Genomic DNA, 25465 nt, shown 5'->3' with positions numbered 1-25465 from the left:
TATCTCGAGATCATGAGATAATTAACTCATTATCTTGAGAAAACAAAAGACAGATTTCTCGATAACAAGATAATTTGGCATGGCACTGATAAACCTGTAAGTAATAAGAGGAAACAACCTTTTGTTTACTCATGATAACAGGTTGATTATTTCGTAATCTTGTAATAACAATTCACTCGTGATCTCGAGATAATGGAATTTAAAAAATGATTGGATCTCGGCTTCTGTTCTTCTAAACCTTCTTTTAGGTGATGAAAGGATAACACATTATTGCAGAAAAGCAAAAAAAGTAAGCCATCAGCTGACAAAATAATATTCGCATGGACTAAGTCATCTCTATTTTAGAGATATAGAATTATAAACTCTGGATAATATATATTTTAGAAATGGATAATAGACCTCTCCAGTTCCTGATAAAGACCTCCGCCCCTAACTTACAGTATGTTTTGGCATGCCACACTATAAAATAATAGGGTTTTCGTAAGGCAAAAACAAGACTGTAAAACTTTAAAATAATACAGTTCTAGGTCCAAAATATGTTGTCTGAACAGCATTACTCTCATTGTTGATTTGTGCTGTCCCCCACACAACGCAAAGCACCTTGTGTGGTTTCATTTGCAGATTTTCAATTGACAAATAATTGGAGCCAGACTTTGTGGGCCAATAGAGCCTTTGTAGCACAAGTTTTAAATCAGAAAAAAAACTGGGCCCTTATGTCCAGAAATGTATCCTGGCCACTGTCACAGTGTCACTTAAGTCAGCCCCTCATTATTTATCAGCTGCAAACTTTCTCTGCTCTTGTATGGAGAAATGCACAAATCAATAATCTAGCTTTGAAAACCAGAGAAATGATATGAATTCTTTAAATGTAGCATCTCTCTTAAAATGTCTATTTTTTTTTTTCGCATGACAGCTTACAACAATTTTGTACAGGAAAATGATTAAAAATGGTTATAAAAGATGGTACTTTTGAGGCAAAAAGTCTTTTAGAAGAAGAGACTGACTTGGGTTTTGTGCTCCTTTGGTAGTAAACTGCATCCTCAACCTGTGTTGGACAGCAGGAGAGAGTTATGGCCTTTCAAGAGCCCTGCAGCTTAAAAGTGGCTCTTGTTTTGTCCTTTTCAGTCCTCTCTTTTGTCTCACTCTGCTGTCTGTGCATTTTTTTCCTTTTGTCTGTCTTTTGCCTCCAGTCGAGGTTTGGTTTATGGTTTGTTGCTGAATGATCTCCGGTTTTATGTATCACGTGATCAGACAGCAGTTGATGCAGCGGGGTCCCAGTCTTCTCTTCAGAGCTCCCTTTTTTTTCTTGGGAGTCAGGATTGCGATGATGGCCTCGTCAAACACCGTCTTCAGGCCCTTCTGCGTCAAAGCTGAACATTCCACATAGCAACATGCACCAATCTGATGAGAAGAGAAGACAGTCAGACCAAAAAAAAAAAAAAAAAAATCCAGCACAATACAACGGTCAACTAGCAGTTATTATAGGTTAAGGTAAAGGAAAAGATTGTCTTTCCTGCCAAGAGTTATATGAGACGATCAATAGCATTTCTGTAGTAAATGTAAACACAGCCAGCAGCTGGTTAGCTTAGCTTAGCATAAAGACTGTTAACAGGGGGGAACAGTTAGCCTGGCTAACATCTAAAGGTAAGAGCATCTGCCTACCAGCATCTGTAAAGCTCACTAATTAACATATTATCTCCCATTTGTTCAAGCCATACAAAACTGAAGTGTAAATACATCTATTTGCCATTTTATGGAGGTTATATGCCATAATATTTCACGAACATCCTGTAAAATGGCAAACAACCTTTTTTTGTATAGATGAAACAAACAATAAATAATGTGTTAGCGAGCTTTAGACTACTTGCCAAAGTACTCTATTTGGCAGCTTGGCCTTTGTTCAGTTGTATATGAAATGCCTCTTATGTATCTGCAGCCAGTAAGAAGTGACCTTATGTGTTCCTATAGCCCTTTTCAGACACTCCCTTTATTACATAAGCATGATGGCAATCTTATGTTGTGATCTCGTTTCTGAATAAGCGCCCGGGTCACTTTTGTGTCACAATGGCAATCATATTATCTGAGGTGGAACCAAGTTAATTTTTTTTAAGTGCACTCTAAACTGCCAAATATAATGCCATTTTTAACAACAGCGTAATAATATATTCACAAAAATATGACTGCTTTTCAAGAATAGTATTTATCTGTTAAAACAATTGCAACTGAACTTTATCATGAATTTTTTTGCTGACATTGCATTTTAGCATTATTAACCTAAATCAAAACAGAATGAATTTTGTATGTTTCTGTCATGTCTCATATAATGTAAGTGCTGTAAAATAGTAATAGAGTAGGCTGAAGTTGTATACAGCATCACTGACCTTGACATACTTTTAAATCTTTAGGCTTAGGGAAGGTATCAGGTATTTTCAAGTCAAAAGGCTCATGTCTGACTGATGTAACGAGTAATTGGAATTAAAGTCAAAGTTGAGGTTCAAGTTTTTTCTATAGCTGAGTCAACAGTCATCGAATTTGTGACTTGAGTCTGACTCAAGTCCCTCCGACCTATTATATTTCTGCAACCCTTCCATTTTGGCACAAATCTAAAGTTTCCCTGCATAAAAACTAGAAGCAGGGACTATTTCTTGGCCAGAGCAATGACGTCCTGGCAGTCATTTTTACTTATTTATTTGTTTTACAAATTGAACAAATAAGACAGAATGTATTAATTAGTGAGCCTCAAGGTGCTGGTAGGCTATTTTGCAACCTTTGAACAGAGCCAGGCTAGCTGTTTCCCCCTTTTTCCAGCGTTTATGCTAAGCTAAGCTTACTGGCTCCAGCTAAATATTTAGCAAACAGCTATGATAATGATACTGCCAAGTATTCAGGTTTCGTAAAAATGGATGCTTGGCTCTGTCATGCCAACATAATGGTTATACACAAAAGGCTAAAAACTGGGGCTAGTTACATTTCATCATTGAAGTCTTGTAAATGTATCAAAATTTCAACAGGGATGTTAAGAAAAACAAGTCATCTATGGTGACAACAAAGTTGTAGGTAATAATGTCCAAGGTAAAATACTGCTCACACTAAACGAAATGACTCTAATTTAGGGGATTGTCAGTTGTCTTAAACGTATCTTAAGAAAACTTAATGACTTCCATGAGACATGAATCCCACCTAAATCCTATCTAATGTTGCCAATTTGCATGAATATTAACTTTTAAAGGAGGCTGGGTTGTCAGTTTTGAACATTTGACTTTTATTCTGCGTTTCTGCCTGACAGGAGCAATTAATCACAGACCACATTTGGTATCTACGTCCTACAGCCTGGAACTCCTCTGGACATCCATGTTGACCCAGAATGTATTCCTGGATTCATTTCAAGGCGAAGAATGTACAGAGGTCTGATTCCAGGCATTTCACTGAGGAAATGACATTCCTACAGAGACGATCCTGGGTCAAATCAAGACAGAGGAATCTAACTGGACCTGACAGCTAACTTCTACAACACTTAAAGTGGAAATATAAGCCTCTAGTGTCTTTGGCTAGTTACTTGTTACTTCACTTCTTCAGTAGGAACAAATACAAACCTCTTTTGCTAGCTTTTGTCCTTGCTCAGTGGGTATGGGCTTCTCCTTCATGTCATTCAGTTTGGCAATGGTCTTGGGGTCATCACGAAGATCAATCTGAAAGAGATAAGGGACACTTCCTCTGAGCTAAGTCACTCTCACAACGTGGATATTAATACTAGTATGAATGTCCATTAAATACTTTGTTCATAGTTTTATATTCACTTTACCGATTGGTCAACATCAACTCAGGCATTACAGCACTTTTCTCCATGCTTCTAAACATAGCCACGAGAGCTGCATAACTGACAGTGTGTTTTCTCATTTTGAAACAAAGCCATGTTGGCCCACACTTCCTGCTCTTGTGCAAAGCCATTTCACAGCCAACCACAAGGTTCCTCACTCTTCTTTTATTCATTGCAATGCTCAGCACACACAACTCATCCCCAGCTTAGTAATAACCAGTTATGATAAATGCATCCACCTGCACAATCTCACTGGGAGCAACCTTCATTAACTCTTTTCTCAATTGGTGTGATTTGTGTCAGCGTAGCTCACTGTTATGAAGCTCGTGTACATATCAGCATCCGGCCAAAGAGCAGCGAGTGAGTTATGATGGGAACTGATAAAAGGGCAGTAAACATCAGCTGACACGAGATAAATCAGACACCCACTCCATCCTCCTCATCACCGCTGGGCCTTGGCTGCACTGGCATTTGGTTGCCAGGGAACACCAAAAATCACCCACAAGTCAGCGCTCATTTTCAAGAGGACATATGGTATTGGCAATGGGTTTTAAGGCTTTAGAAATTAGCTAATGCTTTGGATTAGTGTCGTCTCTTAATATCAACACCATGTAGTGATGCCTCTATTGAAGATCAAAAGACATAAGCCTAGCTTTAGCATCTTTGCCTAAGTTAATTGCTGCTTTAAACATATCTGATTTAATTATTGCCTTTCAGCCAGTGAGGACTCCTGTACTAAGCCACAGACCTCACCTTTATGTGAGCCAGATCAGCTTGAGGTCCCCAGCCAGGTTTGTACTGACTGTCCCTTTTTTTTTTTTTTTTTTGAATGAATAACTCTTCTTTGCCAAGGCTCATATTCAGGGAACTCAGACTGTGATAAGTGGTGGCTGAATTATTTTTTTTTATCACTTCTACTTAAAGGAATACTTCACCTGCAAAATGATCATTTGTATAACAGTTACTAGCTGAGTTATCTTGGATGCGTGAAGAAAACTAATTTTTCTCACACACCTCCACAGTAAACGGAGAAAAAAGGTAAACATTGTTTATTAATTGATGTCACTGGGGACCACTACAGTGTTGCAAAGGTTCATTTATAGTCGTAAGCCCCTCAGCTTTACAAAACATTTTAGCACCTTTCAGCTCATTGTTTTGGCTTTAAGGCCTAGAACTTGACTGTTCTAGTTCAGTATCCTTGGTCTCATCAAACTCTCTTTTTCCAGCAAAATTAACACATAGACAAAGTTAGAGACTAGCTGGTAGACATTATTGAGCACTTATAGGCTAAAAAGACAGATATTAAAACATAAAAAAAAGAGCTAAAGGGAAAGTGAATATCAGATTTACATTCATCAGGTGGTACAGAATGCTACTCCAAATGAATGCTGCTGCGTGTCTGCTGGATGGCTAAATAGCAGTAACTTTTTGCCAACATGTTAGCCATAACAATTCTGTAAGGTGATAAAATTTAAAGTCTGTTCCACTGGTCCAAAGGAGCCAAAAAATGAATGAATGCACATTTAAGTATGAATTACATACACAGTCTATTGCCGTAATAATATCAGGAGTAATACTTATACTATTGTATTATTATTATAAATAGTAGTTCACATTGCTGTTTTTCATATGGCTGACGTAACCAAACGAATGCATATAGTACATTCAGCAAAAAAGGTAACCTAAACCTAGTCTCAAATGTTACTTACACAACATAATGCCAACATCTAAGGTGGTGGTGTAACATACACCATCAGGTGGCTGAGAGTGGCAAGACATTTACTTCTGGTGTTGCTGGGCAGATTTTTAGAGCACCATCCCAAGTGTAGCATAGATAGTGAGCCACTTCATCAGTGTTTACAGAAAGTTTTGTTGAATTAATTGGTGAATTTACTGCCTGTTGCCTGTATGGAGTTTTATTTATTTTGTGTTTTTTGCTCTTAAGGCTCAATCTGTGTCTTCAGTTTTGTTGTGTTTATATGATGTTTGGTGCCATGAAACCTCAAATAACGTTACTGAGAGTCACCATCCAAAGTATTAGAAATTTGAATAAAAGGCCAATTATATTTGCCAAAGCTCAGAAGACATATTAAATGTGTTATTTTGTAAAGAACAACAGTCCAAAACCCAAAGATATTCTTTTTATAATGATTTTGCTTGAAAATTGACTGAAATGATAAAAGGTCTGACAATGTTCTGACAACTAACAGTTTGCGGTCTATACAGTGAGAAACTGCTCTTTTCTTTTGTGAGGTTGTGTTATACTCCATTTATATCTACTGCACATTATGCAGTCCCCCTTCAGGGTTTGGAAACATGACCATGGCAACACAACCAAGGTGCATTCAATGCATATTTGTCTCTGAATAAGAGACTGCTCTGTTGGCCTTTGTGGCCTCATTGTCTTCACATTGTAGCTGAAGTGTGTGTCCCTCAACAGAGACAATAGCAAAAACACAACAGAGTCTTATATTTTCCTTTAAAAATCTGGATGTAAAATGTAGGCCAGAACCTGATAGTTTCTATCATATAATGTTCATATATTGTGGGTACAGATGTTCTTATTGTAGACCAGAATATCTAGGCATATATGTTAATAAAAATCTAATGTATGGAGTAATTTGAAGCAGAGTGTGAAGACCTCTGGCATCATGGACTGACCTGGGTACCAATGAGCAGGTAGGGGACACTGGGCGCATACTCCTGCAACTCAGGCACCCATTCCTCACGCACATTCTGGAAACTGGCAGGGTTTACCACAGAGAAGCATATGAGGAAGACATCTGTCATCGGGTAGGACAACGGTCTCAGGCGGTCGTAGTCCTCCTGGAAGGAGACAGGACAGGAATAGTTAACATTTGGGGTCAGGGGAGGATGAGAGGTCAGGACGGTGAGCAGACATGATTCATTTCCGTTTCTTAACGTCTGAGAAATTATCACTCATGAATTATTAAAGTGTGTGAAAAATGAGCTCTGAAACACAGATAGACTTTTACTCCTCTACGAAGCCAGGAGATCTAACTTTACACTGTGCTTAGCTTGCTAGCTCCTTGGCTGTTTTATAGGAGTGATGTGGAATATTATGACAGGAATGATGTGCATAAAGAACTGCACTTGGAATTGAAGAGAAGAGACTGTAAGGGGGATGACCTTCACATGAGGGTTGACAAAGGGATTATTTCACATTTGCAGTCCTTTAACGCGAGCTGAGCACAAGGCATCGCCACAAGACACTGAAAACCAGACACCCTGCCATCTCCCATATTGTATGTGTGGTGTAAATGGCTAATTCACAGACGCAAGACTGTCCTTTGTGTGTCGGCTCAAGCGCCCTCTTGTTCTCACCAAAGATAAACCCTTTTGACAGAGTGTCCGACTTGCACACATATGAATATTCATGACCCATCTCACTTCTTCTTTTGATGGCATACATCAGGATGGTTTTCTGCTCAGTGACACAGGCGATCAATGGATCTCCAGTAATTAGATATGACTCAACCAGACCAACTCGTACCAAGTGAATCAATCTCACTCTCTTGTCTGGGGAAATGTATCGTTCAGATGCCTGAAATCAAAGCAAACTGTATGCCACGTCCCACTGTGCCAGAGATAGTTGCAGTGGGACAACACAGCGCTGGCATGACAGTCTTTCATTCTGATGCCTTCAGCGAGACCCATTCTCTGCCAAACACACACGGCAGAGTCCAACACAATCACACTGCCACAACCCCAGAAACGAGTCCTCACGCAAATGCATCAAGGGGAATGGTTATGCACATGAGCTAAAAGTCTGAAGATTCTCCAAATATCAGTAGAAAAGCCAAGAGAGTATGTCATCTTTTGTCGCCCATGTAATGGATTTAAGATATACCGACTTTATATTCCATTGGAGTAGTAGTAGTATAAATCATCACGTCTGTGCTCGTATTGTAGATGACTCAAGTACGCTCCACTGGAGTGGGTCAAGTGGTTATGATTCAAAAATGTATGAGCTGTCCATTCTCTTACTTCCAAATGAGTACAGGTTTTCACAGACCTGGCTCCTGCAGGAATTTCAGATAATTGAACTCCCTTGAGTGGCAGCAGGTTGGGGTTCATAACAGGAGAAGATTGAGTGTTTTGACAATCACAGTCATTCAATATTTGATTATCCCTTTTTGATAAATCAGTTATGAACGCAAGCCATCTGGTGATCAGGGAAAGCTGAAAAAATATGTCATGACTGTATGTTTTTAGTTGTATAGTTTAAAATATGCTGACAGACCAACACAAAGCCCTGAAGTTGTGGGCTGTATGATTTGGTTAAAATTAGGCATGGTGTCTATCCTTTAATTATGGCAGGTGTGTTGGGCATTGTGGGCAATGATCAATGCAGGACTGCTTTATCTAAATATCTGGTTTGTACCAGATTCTTGCATCAATGTGATGAAGGAATTTAATTCACTGGAACAGGCAAAAACAGGCAGTCTTATCTATGCTGAACAAAAATTTAAATGCCAAAACTTTTGTTTTTGCTCCCATTTTTCATAGGTTTAAGTTAAAGATCTAAGACACTGTCATGCACTCAATAGACACATTTCTCCCGAATGTGTTAAAATTTGCGACCAAATCTCCAATGTTGATTCTGTTAATTTGGCAGTAAATCCAACCTGCCTCAAAACCACAGACCACATGTAACCACATTTGCTCAGGCAACCACATCCACCTGTAAGATCTGTACGGCTGATGCTTTAACTGGTTTGCACAACCAAAGAATTTCTGCCCAAATCGTCAGGAACTGTCTCAGGGAAGCTTGTCTGGATGCTCAACATCCTAACCAGGGTCTTGACCTAACAGCAGCTTGTCACAATAACCGCTTTGTGTGTTTGTGAGGCTGGTTGGATGTACTGCCGAATTCAGGGAAATGACTTTGGAGACTTCTTATGGTACTGAAATGAACGTTACGTTCACGGACAACAGCTTTGGTGGACATTCCTGCAGTTAAGAAGTCAATGGCACGCTCTCTAAAACTTGCGACATCTGTAGCAATGTGTTATGTGATCAAAATGCACATTTTAGTGTGCTGTACACACCAATCCAGAGCCTCCCAAACATGCTCACTGTGTGACATGTCTAATAAATATGCAGGCCATACAAGAACTGGGATGTTTCCAGCTTCCAGTAATTGTGTACAGATCCTTGCAACATGGGGCCATGCATTATCATGCTACAACATGAGGTCACTGCGGCAGATAAATGGCATGACAATGGATTCAGGATTTCATCACGGTATCTCTGTGCATTCAAATTGCCATCAGTAAAATGCATCTGTGTTCGTTGACTTTAGCTTATGCCAACCAATACTATAACCCCACCTTCATTATGGGGCACTCTGTTATCAATGTTAGCAAACGGCTTGCCCACACAATGCCATACACACATATTTGTCTTGTACAGTGTAAACTGGGATTCATCTTCTCCAAAGTGCCAGATTCCATCGAAGGTGAGCAATGGCCCACTAAAGTCAGTTACAACAACAAATTGCTGTCAGGTCAAGACCCTAATGAGGGCGATGAGCATGCAGATGAACTTCCCTGAGACAGTTTCTGATGGTTTGTGCAGAAATTCTTCTGGTCTGCAAACCAATCAATGTATCAGCTGTCTGGGTGGCTGCTCGCAGACAATCTCGCAGGTGAAGACACTGGATGTGGAGGTCCTGAGCAAGTGTGTGCCAGTTGAATGTACTGCCAACATCTCGGAAATGACACCGGAGACAGTTCATGGCAGTGAAATAAACATTCAATACACGGGCAACAACTGTGGTGGACAATCTTGAAGTCAACATGCCAATGGCACGCCCCCTCAGATCTTGTGACATCAGTGTCATTGTGTTGTGTGATCAAACTGCACATTTTAGCGTGGCCTTTTATTGTTACCTTCCCAAGGCATACCTGTGTAGTGATGATGTGTGAATGCTCACTAACACAGATTTGAACAAATTTGTGACCAAAATTTGAGAGAAATATACCGAGAGCTTTAAGTGCTTCAGAAAAGTCTTAGATCTTTAACTTAAACCTGTGAATATAGTATATAAGTATATAATAAGTGTTACTTTTAAATTTTTATTCGATGTAATTTTTACATCCGTTAACAATTACTCCATAGATTTTCCATAAAATGTACTTTATTATGATGTGTGAATGTACACACCCTGATAGAAAGTTTTATTTTCATGCTTTTATTTTATGGACTGCAGCACTTTCTGTCGTTTTAAATTTCTTTCTTGTATTCTACGTTCTATGTTTTGTTCTGACTGTTCAAACTGTGATGGATGTTCTGACTCTCACTGCAAAACTAGTTTACCCTTGGGTATCAATAAAGTAACCTGAATCTGAACCTGAACCTTATTTATACTGACCACCCCTCAATAAAAAACTAACCAGTGGTATATGTGCATAATGTAAATATACATATATCCTGATATAATATATATATATGTATATATATATATATATATATATATATATATATATATATATATATATATATATATAATATATATAATAGTTTCCCAGTGCAAATGGAATGCACCATATAAAGGTGAACATGAACATGGTAACCATTCTTGTTAAACAGCAGCGTGTTAGGATTGTTACTGTGGGCATGTTATTGTGCTGACATTAGCATTTAGCTTATAGCATTGCTGTGCCTAAATACAACCTCACAGAGATGCTAGATTTATTGTTGATTCTGTTACTGTTTATTCTTAAAGTTCAACGCATCATTAAGTTAAATTTATGGTCAAACTACAGTTTCCAAGGTCAATAATGAACTTTGAAGCTCACTAGAGAGTTGTTCTAGATAATATAACTAGATAAGACTGTCTGTTTTGGGCTCATCAAGCAAATTAAATACCTGAAAAATAAGATAAATCACACTGATTCAACAATCCTATGATTCCAATGTTGCCATTAAGCAGTCCTGCTCCCTGTTGTGCAATTTTCCCTGTAATGTCATTCCATACAACCAAAAATACTGAAGCAATAGCTACATTAAAGCAAAATCTGTAGTAAAGAAATGTTTATTATGACATAGTTCCCAATTCTATCTGCCTTAACCCTCTTGTGTAGCTGCACATACTGTTTTTGCATTCATACATTATGTGCTTTGCTCTGCCACCAAAGATACAGTATATCTGTCACATGGGATCAAATGCACTGTGTGTGTGATGCATGTGTGTGTGTTAGTATGTGTGACCTTTGCTTGCACAAGTGAACCCTCCGATCCCCCTGTGAGCCACAGACATAAAGGAACACAATGTAAGCCACTCAGCAGTTTACTGTAAACAGGCCCAGAGCTTCTCTGAGACCCATCTCTGCCTCTCACTCTGTTTCCTCAGTACACCCCTGACACATTACCAAAGACAGTATGCCCGCTAGCCACTCCGAGTGTATATAGCAAGGCACAGACAGAGTGTGTACTCCTACGTAGCTCTGATGCTCAATCTTATGTTTGATCAGCGCTGGGTCCAGAAATGTTTACACTCATGCTGCTGTTAAGGTGCCTTCGATAAAAGTTTCCAGCAGAAGTATGTCACACAGTTTTATTAGTGCAGTTCAACAGTTCATGAGCACATCACTGAGAAATTTCATAACAGTCTTTCCAAGGTAGTGCAGTAAATATTATGATCAGTAAAAGAAAGGCATGACAGAAAAAAAATGAGAGTGGCTTAGTGTGTGGATGATCTATTAACTCGAACTTCTCTCCATACATGTCCATACATTTCTATCAGGGCACGACTCTGCATCTTCATTTGGCCAGCGTGTCAGCTCTGCTGTGTGACTGTGCTCTGTTGACTCAGTGACATATGAGTGCAATGATATCAGTGAGTCATTCCCTCCTCCTACTGCTCTCTCTTTTCTATCTTTCTCCTCTTCTACTCCCATCGCCTCCTCGGGGCTCTATAAACTGGCAGTGTCAACAGAGTCAGAGACGCCTGCTCTAACATGGCCGCTGGGTGGGAACGCAAGCCCAAACACAAGACGCTTCTATTCACAAAGTTCTGTCTCTGATCTGTAAATCTGCACATTTGGCAGAACTGGATTTAACCCCAGGAATAAGCTATTAATGCTCATTTCTGTTTTACTGGTCCTTTAATGGTGATTAATGATCGTTAATCAGAGCTCCAGCTCTGATGCACTCTGTCTATTCATGCCTCTATAGTGAGAACATCCTGCCATACTCCAGTCACAGATCTGACAGATTTATGATGCCTTTAATGGCAGTGGCACATAAACTGTGCATGGTTCAACAAAAATTAAGGCCTTCTATGACTCATTTGAGGGGACTCTTCATATAGGCCCTTCTAAATCTGAATATACTACTTCAGGTGGAAAAGATGATCCAGGAAATTTCAAAAGATTGTATTGCTGAAATGATAACTTATTCAATTGATTAGTTGATTGATTGTCAATCAATCACTAAATCTTTGAGAAATATTTAAAGGGGAATTCCACTGATTTTACCAATAAATTGTTGCTTTCCTCACTACAGTCACTACTACTCTGCCTATGGAAACTGCCGCATAATGTCCTCTGTGACTCCAGAGGAGCTTTGTTGAGTCCCTTATGAGGTCATCAGACCTTATCTTAGTCTCAGCTTGGAGATTACAAAATTGTTAAAGGTTAAGACTGATAATACACAATATTTTTCTCATAACAAGACTGAAACTAACAATACCTTAATTCTACTGACAAGTTTTGTTTGTGTATCCGAAGCTTGATATATCGTCTTCCTCTGTGTCATGGAGCTCCATTGTTGTCCTAAGCTATTAAAAACACATCAATGAGCCACACTGTTACACTGAGTAACATGTTCCTTCATTACCATAAACACACACACACTGTAGTTTATTTTGACTCAATCCCACTCACTAGAGGACCAATTGTGTATGAATCCGCAGCTGAAAATAGTTCCAACAAATACATTGTTTACTCCTGTTTACTAATTTGCTAAAAACTACAGCGCCCAGCTATTTCTGAAAATAAATAAGCATTTTTAAAAAAATTTTAATAAGTTTTCAGAGAGAACCAGTGCACTTGGAGCTCAGAGCCATAGACAAGGGGGTAAAGTTGGAAGGTATTGGCCGACGGAGAAGCGCATTGTTGGTTTGATCTTTTTCACAGGATTTTGTTTACAATAAGAAAAATACAGCTTGTGTTACACTTGTGTTACAATCGGGGACGAGGAGTTTTAAAAATGTACATTTACCAATCAGGAATTGGTTGCATCAAGGGAGATGGAGGATTCAGTGGTTTTGGACCTCGACCCATACTAGGTACTAAGGCTGCATTCAAACCGAATCAGGTTTTGCTGTGAAAGTGACCGTTCATTTGATTAGTGCGTCTAGGCTGCGGTGGTGGGGTTGCAAGGCATGCCAAAAAAAAAAAAAAAAGTCAGCAGCCTAAGATGGACAGTTGACACAAAATCAACTTTTAGAGAAACGCAACCCGACTTCACACCCGATTTCGCACCCGACTTCACACCCACAGTCCAAGGAAACAAGTAATACAGTCTCTTTCTATCATTTAATATTATAGTGAGTAAGATAAATAAAGAAGTACAAGGTATCTGATAACAGCTTATGTGTACTACCCTACAAAGGAGAGAATTTGCTGTGTCTATGTGTCACACTTGTGTCTTTTGTGGCAGTAAAGATCCTACAATGATGATAATCAAAAGTAATTATAGAGACCTTTAAAGCCAACATAAACAAACTTACCAAAGACAAATACTCAGTCACTGAGATGGGGAGATTAGCTTTCTATAGCTGGTCTCCAACATAGGCTTTTTAAGTGACATGCCCACATCGCCGCACAACCCTGTAACACCTAATTTGGCGTGAATGCAACCTAAAAGTCAGATTATCTCTGTGTTGTTGTGTCAATTTTGATCACTCTTTTTTAAAATCTATCTGAAATGCAGCAGTAAATTGCTGGAGTGCCACTTTTTTTCACTATTTCCCAACATAGACAGATTAATATATTAATTGAAAACTGCATTGATGAACAAAACAGTTGTTGCCTTTCATTGTTTCCCTAAAAAGAGTGGACGTTCCCTCCCTACAAGGAATAGCAAGCAGTGAGGGTACTGTAAATAAGGTTGGGCAATATGATGGTATATAGTATGGAATGGTAGAAATGTGTTCACTAATACAGATCTGGCGAAATATTTCTACAGCAGGAGCCAATCGGGGCAGGCCATGTAGCAAGCCAGCGCTGGATCCTCATGTTATCTCCTGATTTTGTGAATACAGCTGCCTCAAAAGGTACTGTGATTTGGGCAGACACCTGAAAATATTGTTCCCATTAAAGCTTCCATTTAGAAAGAATTTCAGTTTTACAGTTTTGAGTCTTGCTTTCGTGTAAGGCGTTTTTTTTTTTTTTTGTATCAACGTTCCAAACTAAAGAAGAAAATAATCAAATGTAATTGAAGTGCAGAATGGTTAATTCAAACCACTCCTTGATTCAATATACTGAACAATTACTGTGTTGTGAAATTTTTCATTTACTGTTACATAAAATTGCATACTCTATGACAACAGATTTTGGCCATGTCGCCCACCCCTAGTCTAAAGAGTGCCATCTCCAGTTGAAAGTGTCAGCTGAGGCATGTTTACAGAATTCTTGTTTGTCAGTGTCCAAGCAGCTGAGTGGTGACAGGCTCCCGGCTGGGTGAAACCATTTCCAGTATTCCCCTTCCAGACCTCACCCCCATCCCCACCTGCCACCCCCACTGGGACGTCTGGAGGTCACTGGGCCATTTTGGCTTGCTGAGTCAAAAGAGACTCATCAGACTGTACCAGACAGTAAGGAGAGAGGGCGAATGGGTGAAGTCAAGTGGTAAAAGTGATCACAGGATGTGCAGTTAAGTGTGAGAGCAGTTGACAGGCTGAGTAAATGAGGAACAGACCAACACCAAAGTGGGGGTTATTAGGGCACCGGGGCACAGATCCCACGGGGTCACAACTCTTGAGTTCCTCTCCCTAAAGCGTTTCCATGGGTACCACAGCACTTAGCATCCACTTCCTGTTTCCTCCTGCTCCTCCTCAGGCAGTGATGCTAGATTTTCTTGAGTGCAGCAGCAGCAGCAGCAGCAGGAGAATGAATGAATAAGTAAAGACTTTCCCCTCTGTTCCCTCGTCACATTCAGCAAAACAGACTTCGCAGACCTTCCATATGGAATAATTCAATAGGCAGCGGCTGGGGGAGCGACGTGGCAGCACGCAGACAATAGCAGGCAGGGCAGCAGTATCAACAAGCAGACAGATCACAGTGGCACTCTGCTCAATGCCGAGCCGTGATTATGCGACCCTGACATGTAACACCAATGTGACAGCATGAAATCGCATCTGATGAGGGCATGTAATGCTGCTGATACCCTCGCAGAACAGCAAAGCATTGTGGGAGCTCTAGCCACGCCAGGAATATAAATATTACAGGGAGCTTGAGGCCAGTTGAACATGTGTAGCACAAGCCAGAGGTGGAGATGATGAGGGGACAGTTTAAGTGACAGAGTGACAGAAGTAAGAGAAAGGAAAATGAAACTGACAGGACTGAATTTATCCACTTTCTGAGCAGTTCCTCCTCCCCTCATGTGTGTCTCTCTCTCTTCCTCTTTTTGTCTTTCTTTCACTCTCTCTCTCTCCGTCTCTCTTTGGGGCGCTGGGTCTTTGATCAGAGGCTGACGCTATAAACATTACCAGCTGGCCTTGTGCTCCACATAAAGAGGTCAGCAGAGTCGGGGGCGGAGGGGGCTGCGTTTTGAAGAGCAGTAACTCTACTCTCGGTGGCCGGCAGCACCCACGGCAGACATCTGGGAGAACTTCTCCATTTCAGAGACACTCTGAATCAGCTAAAAACAAACCCTCCTCTGACACACACACACACCATATCAAACACGCCAGAATAGACAATAAGATTGTGTTCCCCTTTTTACAACCGAGTCGTAACACCTCTACCATCTGTTTTCTCTGAGAAATATAACACAGTCACAGGTAGCTGAAGGAGGGAGGATGAATGAGATTTACTATTCATGGACTTGTGCATTTTGGCATTCATGAATGAACAGAAGAGAGAAATGGCTGAGTATTCCTCGGGTGACCTTTCAGCGCCTAGTTTTTGTCTTTCCGATGAACGGATCAGATTACAGATTGTGACTCATTCTGACTTGACGCAGTTAAATCTGGCCCTGAGGAAAGTGTTAACTATTCAACATTTGACATGAGGACAGTTCTAGGCTGCCGGAAAGACAGGAGGTTAAAGGTTATGGGGTCTTGCAGTGTAGCTGAAGGGAGTTCAAACTTAAAGGTGCTCTGTGGAGTGTCTTGTAAACAAACAGAAGTTGTGTTTATAATCAGTATGTCTCAGTGAAACACACTGTGTATGTGTGTGAGCACTGCTGCCAGTACTGTATACTGTTGCCAACTGTCAATCAATGGAATTGCTTCAAAACCTGCCCCAACGGCTGAGCATGTGCACTATACAAACAAATCGGGGCCCACTTGTAAAGAACATTGCTCCATGGCACTTCTAGTGGTCAAAAACTCCACAGAGCACCTTTAAACGTTTCTGCTCTTAACAATAAAATTCTAAAAATATTACATGTCAGGAAACACTTATTGAAAATGTGAAAAGACTGTGAACTGGGTAGTATTCAACAGACCGCTAAGCCTTTTTTCACTGTTTCTATGTCCAAGATTTTCTTGGAGGGCCTGAAACCATGCCTCAATGATGTATTGGAGCCATCTTTAACAAACCCTGTCACGACCACAACAATACTACATTACTACTAATGTTAGATTGTATAGCATCAATGTCATTCAGTTCACCCCCTGGGAGTTTGCCACGTTCAGCAGCTGTCTTAGCGCTTCCAGTTTTGCAAATACATGAATAACATCTCTACTAAATGCCACAATTATATAAACACAAGCTTAATAGACGTAACTAGCGTAACTTTAAGTCTTTCAGCCCAAATTGGCTACCCAGCTCGGCCCAGACCTAAAAAAAAAAAAAAAAAAAAAAAAAAAAAGCTGGGAAAAAAACCGATACAGCATTGTATCTCGATATTTTTGTGTGGCAATATCGAACTGTCACACAGTGCCAAGTATTGATTTCTTTATTATATGAATTATTAATAGTACAAATACAAATTAAACTTTAGGTAGCCTACTTACGTAAAAAAAAATCAGTTGCTTTTAAAAACCATTCCATACATTTTGCTGCAAAAAAAAAAAAAAAAAAGAAAGATTGAAGTGAGATGAACAGACTGAAAACTTTATCTTATTAGATTATAAAGATGTGGACGTAGTTTTCCTTCTGGGACATAATTTGAAGTTGACAAAAAGTAATACATCCCAATGTATCGTAATATATTTTAGCGCAATATTCAGCATATCGCAACACGTTTAAAATCGCAGTAATATTGTATTGTGAAGTATCGTGATAATATCGTATCTTGGTCTTCTGGCAATTCCCACCCCTACTGCTCGCTGCTGTAGGTGTGTGCTTACTGCTAATATTAGCTGCTGTTAGCTACTGACCAAGAGGCTATTGCCACCTAGCAGTTCTCATTCTTCAGTTTGGGATATGTGTGCTGTGCAACCATAGACTGTTTGTGCTACTGGGTTAGCTGCTAATGAGGGTCTGTAGCTGCATGAAGGCTCGCTGTTTGGCTCAGGGGGCTGTGTATGTGCTACTGGGTTAGCTGCTAACTAGCCTGGTTCCAGACCATAGACCCCGCCCACTCAACTGAGCAGGCTTGCATCTCTGGTCTGGCATACTTCAATGAATTTGCGATTTATCTCGTCCAAACGATGGACGGACCAATGAACGCCGGGGGTCTAGCGATTAGCCAATCAGCGCCACGCTGATGTCAAGCTGTACGCCGGTGGGTAACTGGTAAGGATAGCAACAATGGGGACCGCTACAGATCCTACAGACCACATTAACAATGCTATCGAGGTATTTCGCCACTACTCGCGTTAATGGAGGACCAAATTAAGGAAGCTTCTAAACTGAATTTAACGGCGATGCAGCTGGGCGTGCACGACGATGGAGACATTTTAAACGGGCAATGCTCGCTTGTTTTCGGCACCCCCGAGGCATGGATACTAATGACGTCAGATTCTGGGTGAGTCCTTGATCTCTACTGATTGGTTAGGGAAAAATCAAATTCCCTCCCCCTTGTAAATCGCCTTCACTGGAAGCCATGTCAGACTGAAGGTTCTGGGAGCTTCAGTTTGACACTCAGTCTAGCTGCTAACGGGAGTCTGTCACTTGGCAGCTGATCATTCTTCGTTTTAGCTCCTTCAGTGGACTGGCCCCTGGTGTCTCAGAGCAGAGAATACTGCTTATTTTTTTCACAATTTTGAAACCTAATTTCATACAACTGCTGATTTTTGTAACATTTAAATTCGGCTGGGTGATTAGTGACACATTTTTCTGTGGCGTGACATATTACGCATATTCATTTTTGCTTTACCCTGACATTAATGATCTGTGCCTGCCACTAACAATTATTTTCACTGTCAGTTAATCCAAATTTTTCAACGAACAGTTTATTGATTATCAAAACTGTTGATTAATTCATTTGTGTCGACTAATCACTTACTTGACTAATCATAACAGCTGTAGTGTAATTATCTAAGTTATCACAGAGACCAAGTGATTAATCATTTTTGCTCTAAACTTCAGTCTGGAAGTTCCGGTGGCAATAAATGCACTATATCCTGCGCTGATGCCCTCAGTGAGCCTGTGTTAACATGATTTCCTCTCTCTATGTGTGTTTACACTGGCTCTTCTGCTGAGTGGAAGCATTATTGTGTGTGTAGGCCAGTGCATTTTCAGTTTTAACTCTTGCCCGCTGAATGGCACATTGTAAAGAAAAAGCCCAGGCATTAGGCGGCCCTATTAACAAACCTGTGACATCACTACTGGACATAGGAGCCCTGTTCTCCACATAATAGAACTATTGAAACCCCTTCACTGCCATCACTGTCCATGGCACACCAGACTCTGGCAGTAAACCCATGTGCGAATAACCATCACCTGTTGCAGCTTAGTGTCTGGCCTGAATATGAAGCCTGTGGGCGTGTTGGAGGCACCGTTGGATAGTTATTGGTCCCAGGAGCGCATGGGGAGGCCGAGATAGAGATGGAGTGAGAGACCCAGAGAGTCTATGTGAGTGTGTGTCCTTGACATGCTTGGCACTTGGCCAGAGGAAAAAATAAACTGTACCTGACCAGCTGTGTCATACAGTCCCAGCAAGTACTGCTTCCCACCAACGTTGACACTCACTGCAAGGAAATGACAAAGAGCAGTTGAGAGGAGGAAGGAGAGAGGGTGAGGGTGGGGAGCAGAAACGGAGGGAGGGAGTAAGGGAGGGGGGGTGCTCAGGGTCCCCAACCCCTCTCTGCTATGAGGAAGGCAAACAAGTGGTTTTGATTATAGCAACAGATGCAAGCCAATGCAGTTGGAGAAAGAGTGGAGGCAGAGGAAACAGGGATTTCTCTCAGGCAACATTATATTCTCTCCTATTAGATTTTAATCTGAGGAAGGATTATAAAACACACAATAGCAGCAGTTCAACGTGTCGTGATGTTATTATTAGACGCTCATGATAGACAGAATAATAGAAAATGTGTATCCATACCTGCATAATGATCAAAGACTGTGGGCACATACTCCTCTGGAAAGGCGTCATTGGCATAGCTCATCAGAAGACACGTTTTTCCCACTGCACCGTCCCCGACCACGACGCATTTTAACATGATGGTACCGGTTCCGTTAGCCATGATCCCGACCTTACCATCATCATCACCGGCCCCCCGACGCACTGTTGTCCTGACCCCCTCCTCCTCCTGCTGCTGCTGCCGCTGCTGCTGCTGCTGGGCGGTGATCCCCGCACGGCGGGCATCACCAGCGTCGGAGGCGGACTGCGCGGCGCACCGAGTCGGAGTGGAACCGCATCTTTCTCTCCACACCACCGGTTACAGTACTCCCAAATTTGGCCGTGAAGGAGTTCCCTTTTCCACAGCTGAATATATGAAAAAGACCCCTCTTCTAGTCCTAACAGATGTTAATGCGGAGTTTCCCTAACCGAGAACCGGCCGTCTTTTCTCCGTGAAGTACCGCCACTACAAGTCCGTGCTACTGGCGCTCCGTCGTGCCCGCTCCCCGGTGTGCTCCACGCCTGTGCTCTCGCTGCCTGGCGCACTGTGCTGCTGGTGGACAAGGTGGGTGCGCTTGCTGGAGAGGCGGAGCTTGGTTTTGAAACCAAGGGGCTCTGGATAAAGTACACTCCGCCTGGTGGGGATGTGTGGACCAAAGACTGTAAGAAATGACATCATAAATGTGAGGAAGATTTTATGCAAAATCACATTCTTTTAGTCGCTATATGAAAATATAAGAAGCACACTATGTGACCCCACAGGAAGTAAAACGATACCCTGAGGCAGCCTGTAAAATGCCAATGAGTAGGACTACCACACACACCATCGGGCTCTGTGGGACTATTAGCCTATATATACTGATAGTGCTACAAATTCAACAGCCTGTAGGCAAGATACAATAAATCCATACAGGACTATGCTGGGAACATTATAAGGGTGTCATATTCAAAACATGACTTTAACATCACCCTAAACACACCATAAGGAGCCCATCACTCTGTCCCTAAATAAAGACAATAGAATATTGATTTCACTTTGGCTAGACATGCATCTGTCCCACCAGACAGTCCAGATTAACATGTAAGAGTATACCCCACCTGTTTGTTTAGACACTACAATGTAACTTAAGTCTGACTCTTAAATATTTCTAAATTTAGGGGAGTGTCTGTCTACTTTGCACATGCCTTTGTGGTTGAGATAAATAGATAGACATAGAAACATACATAGCCCTACTGTGCTATCGTGTGTTTGTGTGTGTGTATGTGTGTGTTAAGGATGGATGAGATATGTGAGACGGAACCGGGGAGCTGCAGATGGAGACGCCACAGGAGGAGGGATGTGGTTGTGAGAGAAGGAGGGGAGGTACAGAGATTTGACCTCTGTGTTGCAGTTGACCAGGTGTGGGCTGTCTCCTTAAATTAGTGCACCCACAACTATCTTCATAAAGCTTGGCTCTCTACAAATGGAAAGGATGAGCATGCACACACACACCCACACACACGCTCATATCAGTTTTCTGTCTCGATCTCTCTGCTCTCTAGGCCAAATGTTCCTATAGTGAGGGCCTTGAACTCCAGAGGTCCAGAAACATGCAAAGTAAGATGGCATTTCACAGGAATGAGCCAGCTTCTCTTGTCATATCTTTCACATAAAATGCACAATATTGTGCAAGAGACCTCTTTCTAACCATATGATCTAACATAGTATCACCAATACTCACTCACCACATGCCTGTTTCAGTTATACCTCACCTAATACAACATTAGCACACACAGTATTGTTTCATTTGAGAAACAAATGCATCACCATTAAAATCCACTTGTCTTGTCTTAACATGGCATTGGAAGCTAGTTTACATGACTCCTATGCAGACAAATGCCACCCTGTTATGGAGATTTTGGCTTCTCATCGTTATAAATAAGTTCAAAAATCATTTGCTTATTAATTTGCATCTGCTTTGTCTTTTTGGCATCACAAATATCTTAGAGAATCACTATTACCACTATGTTTTCATAATACAGCTGTCTGAATCAGCACAATATATTGAAGACAACTTGTATAATGTCACAAGGATAATCAAGTGAGTCGCAGTTGACAGGAAACTGAGCTTCCTCTGGTTACTGATAACTGATTCTTTGAGATAAAAAGAAACCGGTAACCGCAAATAAGTGCATGTTAAAGACAGTGAAATAAGAGCAGTGCTATCGTGTGTGTGTGTGTGTGTGTGTGTGTGTGTTAGCACTAGATGTGCTCTCTTTAATCCACTGCTCATTTTTATTCACTGTTCATTATTATCCACTTTTCATCATTATTATTATTATTATTATTATTATTATTGTTATTTATCGCTGTTTCTTGTATTTTTGTACTTTATTTTGCATGCCTAGTTTTTAAGTTTTAAGTTTTTAAGTTTAAATTTTGAAATCTTTAATCTGACTCTTTCCCCTTGACTGCTGTAACACTGGAATTTCTCAATTGTGGGATCAATAAAGGTGTATCGTGTCTTATCTATCTTATCTTATCTGAAATAGTAGTTTACTGTCAGCTTTCAGCACAGTCACATTACTAATATTCTGCTTCTCCTTTTCACTCTTCTCTGCATTCCCTGGTTGAAACTCATCTCTGAGTGCATCTATAGGCTGATCTCTTGGTTGATGGTCCCTAGTCGGATGTGAGTTGTCCAATCAGCCGCAGGGGGCGGGGCTGAGGATTCTCCTGCTATCATCACATTTGACAGCTGCTGCAGCAGCTCACATGACCAAACAACAATTACCTCATACATGTAGTACTCCTGCTGAAGGTGTTGCATTGGAGACAGCGCTCCCTGCACTGGGTTGGGCAGGCGAGCAACAAGGGGGCTCTCAGCTCAAATGACAAAAGCCAGCCTGCTGGGATGATCTCTGATGGATGCTCCTTACACTGATAGCCCACTATAAGACTCCTAACATCCATGTGATATTACTTTATTCCCATAGCAAGTGCTCTGTCGTTGAATAAAAAGGTGGATGAGCTATCACTTGCAGTTAGTGCTGATCATGAGGCAAACAGCCACCAGTCTGCTGTATATCCTCACAAAATCACACTTTACAACTATTTTACTGCCCATCATAACATGCACATAAGTTTGATACTGTTTACTCTGACGTCTTTCATCTTTCTGTGTCATTACATTTGGTGTGCCCATTACTGTACCTATGCTGTGTGAAAAGGTGTGCAGACCTAAACAGCTTTATTTTAAAGGGCCAGTGTGGAATATTTGACATGGTTTATTGTCAATCTGAATCTGAATCTGAATATTCTACCCATTAATATGTTTATACAAGTATATGATCGCTATAAAATAAAATTCGTTTAGTTTTCGTAGCCTTATAATTATGCTTTTATACATATATATATAGCAAGGGCCTTGCTTTAGAGAGATCGCCATCTTGCGCCGCCATGTATGTACGGCAGACCGAGTGGACAATCCAGCCAGCCAGAGAACGCGTTTCGCGTGTATAAATGAACCAACGAAGACAGCGGAAGGAAGGAAGAAGGAGGAAGAAACAGCAGAGTGTTAGTAGTTCGTCGATAGAGAGTAGTGAAAAGTTTTTTTAGTTATTAAGTTTGTGAATGGACCACACTTACCACGCAACAGGAGAGAATGAACCTGAACCGTCATCTGCGAGGAAAAGAAGACGCAACATCACTCCTTGTGATGCACTCTCTGCGGCGCTTTTCCTCCTGATGATATATCTCCCCAACAATGGCAGCAGTAGCACCGAATCCCATTCTGTGCATTCAGCCTCTCTTCTCACCCGCTCAGCATCAAACACATGGAATTCCTCATCTGTGTGCTCCGGCTCAAACAGGTATGGCTCTGGGTCTGTGTCCGCTACAAGAAACTCTCCAAAATCACGTTTAAAGTCGTCCATTGCAGCTACTATAGTCCGGAGATATTGCTAGCACAGCTGAGCTGTGTTTACAGGCTACGCTGTCAGTCAGTGTGCGGGCTGGAGATTGGCAGAGCAGAGAGGGGAGGGGGGTCCCCACTCAGTATGGTAAACGAGTATGTGTGTAAAGTTATGAAGTGTGTCTGTCACGCTAGAAGAGTCAGAGTTTGGGACGGAGTGGAGTGTTACCGGAGTTTCTGGAGTGCTCAAATAAACGGGCCTTTTTCCTGAACGCTCCTCTGGTCTCCTGCTCGTGAGGGATTCATTACAATATCGTAACATGGTTTAGATTTCTAAATAAACATTCACCTCGTCACTAGATAGACCTACTCCTGAAAAACTCGTGCGCAAGGCTTTTTGTCCCTACGAGGCCACCGTCATTTACCCGACAGGAGGGGTGAGCGAGTGAGCCCTGCAATCTAGAATTTGACCACTGATGTCACTGTTTTCAACCCATTTTACACACTGGCCCTTTAAATTCTGAATTCTGAAAGATCAGGAAGTTATATAACGATTCCATAGAGACATCTGATATTCCTGTTTTCATAATGATACGTCTTCCAGATTTTGTCATCTGATGTGAGGATCCATCCATTAAAAATGTATCTAGGGTTTGAATATTTCACTCACTGTGATATAATGTTGCTGAAGCTTCTCGATTGGTCAAACTGGATAGAAAAATGTCCGTGGAGCGACTTATAAAGAAAATATTAGGATGTAAAAGGTGGGTAAGTGATGCTAATTGAAAGAATATATTAAGTTTGGAAAGGGAACCTGAGGAGGACACTTTCTTTAGTTATGTAGACAGCCTGCCCCTTAAAGCACCGCCCTTTAAATATGCATAACATAAATTGTTATGCCCCCCCCCCCCCCCACACACACACACACACACATTTTATGAAAAGGTGAATTGCTTATATCGTTAAATAATGAGCAATAACAGACCATGAACTTTGTCTTCAGTCACACCTAAATCACATAACAAAAGAGCCTTCTTTCTTTAGGGAGACCATTAAACCTTCTTGTTTCTAGCAGCTGTGGACTGAAATGTAACTGTGTTGTGTGCACACAGAGATCTTTTTGACCTTCAGTTAAATTCTGCTTCACCTAAGGCTCTATACTGTAGCTGCTTTTAACAAGACAATATGGTTATAGTAGCGATCCCATCATGTTTTTTATCTCCCTGTGTCAATACTGTATGTTTCATATAGTGTCTGTGGTGCTTAATGAGTTTCTGCCTTACCAATCCATATGTTAGCTATCACAGCAACATTCCTGTTATATTTCTGTAGGGAGTTGTCCATGTAGAACTTCAGTTATTTCAAGGACATTCTTTGAAGGGCATATATTGTGTTCATGCCGCGTATCTGGTTTATTAGTGTAGGTTAGCGTTGGCAGGTACTAGAAGATGTTGCTGCCCAGGAGTTCATTAGTGAGCTGCTGACCTTATTTCCCGTGTGGATGATATTTAATATCAACTGTCTATTTCTGTATGGAGCTAAGTTTAAAGGTTGAGGCTTCAATAAAATATATTCGTCTGCAACATTCTGCATCTCAGCATATTCGCCTGTAAACAAACGTAAACACCAGTCACGCCCGGTTGTCACCTTGTGTATTCTTAACATCGACGGTGACTGAAATTAAATTGTGTTTATGTGTATATCGTGCACGCTGAATGAATATGAATGAAAATAAACATATTCAATGGTATAGTATTACATCAGTCTATTTGCAGAGGACTGCAGTCTGGCCAGCAAGTGGTTTGCTGTTCTATTTTAGGAAAGGCAAACAAATGCAAGAGTTCTTCACTCCCATGTCTCCTATCCAGTTTCCAGATACTATCTTCTATAGTAGGCATGTATGATCATGCAGACAGGGATGTGCACACACACACACACACACACACACACACACACACACACACACACAAGACTTCCTCCCTGTCACTGAACAACATCAATCACAGTGTGGACGTGCAAAGTGAGGATGAGGCTGTAGACGGGTGAG

General features: G+C 41.0%; 1 protein-coding gene across 1 annotated transcript; it reads right to left on the bottom strand.

Annotated features, from left to right (window-relative positions):
• Positions 1–1196: 1196 nt before the first annotated feature.
• On the bottom strand, positions 1197–20072 carry rhoq (ras homolog family member Q). Its single transcript, XM_033613141.2, has 5 exons — positions 19508–20072; positions 19093–19151; positions 6479–6643; positions 3594–3689; positions 1197–1401 (listed from the first exon to the last, which is right to left on the bottom strand). Exons 1-5 carry the CDS (start codon positions 19647–19649, stop codon positions 1240–1242), a joined length of 624 nt encoding a protein of 207 aa, XP_033469032.1. The 5' UTR covers positions 19650–20072; the 3' UTR covers positions 1197–1239.
• Between the last annotated feature and the right edge of the window lie 5393 nt (positions 20073–25465).

Source organism: Epinephelus lanceolatus, chromosome 17, assembly GCF_041903045.1.
Source record: "Epinephelus lanceolatus isolate andai-2023 chromosome 17, ASM4190304v1, whole genome shotgun sequence".
NCBI lineage: Eukaryota > Metazoa > Chordata > Actinopteri > Perciformes > Serranidae > Epinephelus > Epinephelus lanceolatus.
This window is presented reverse-complemented; position numbering and strand designations above follow the sequence as displayed.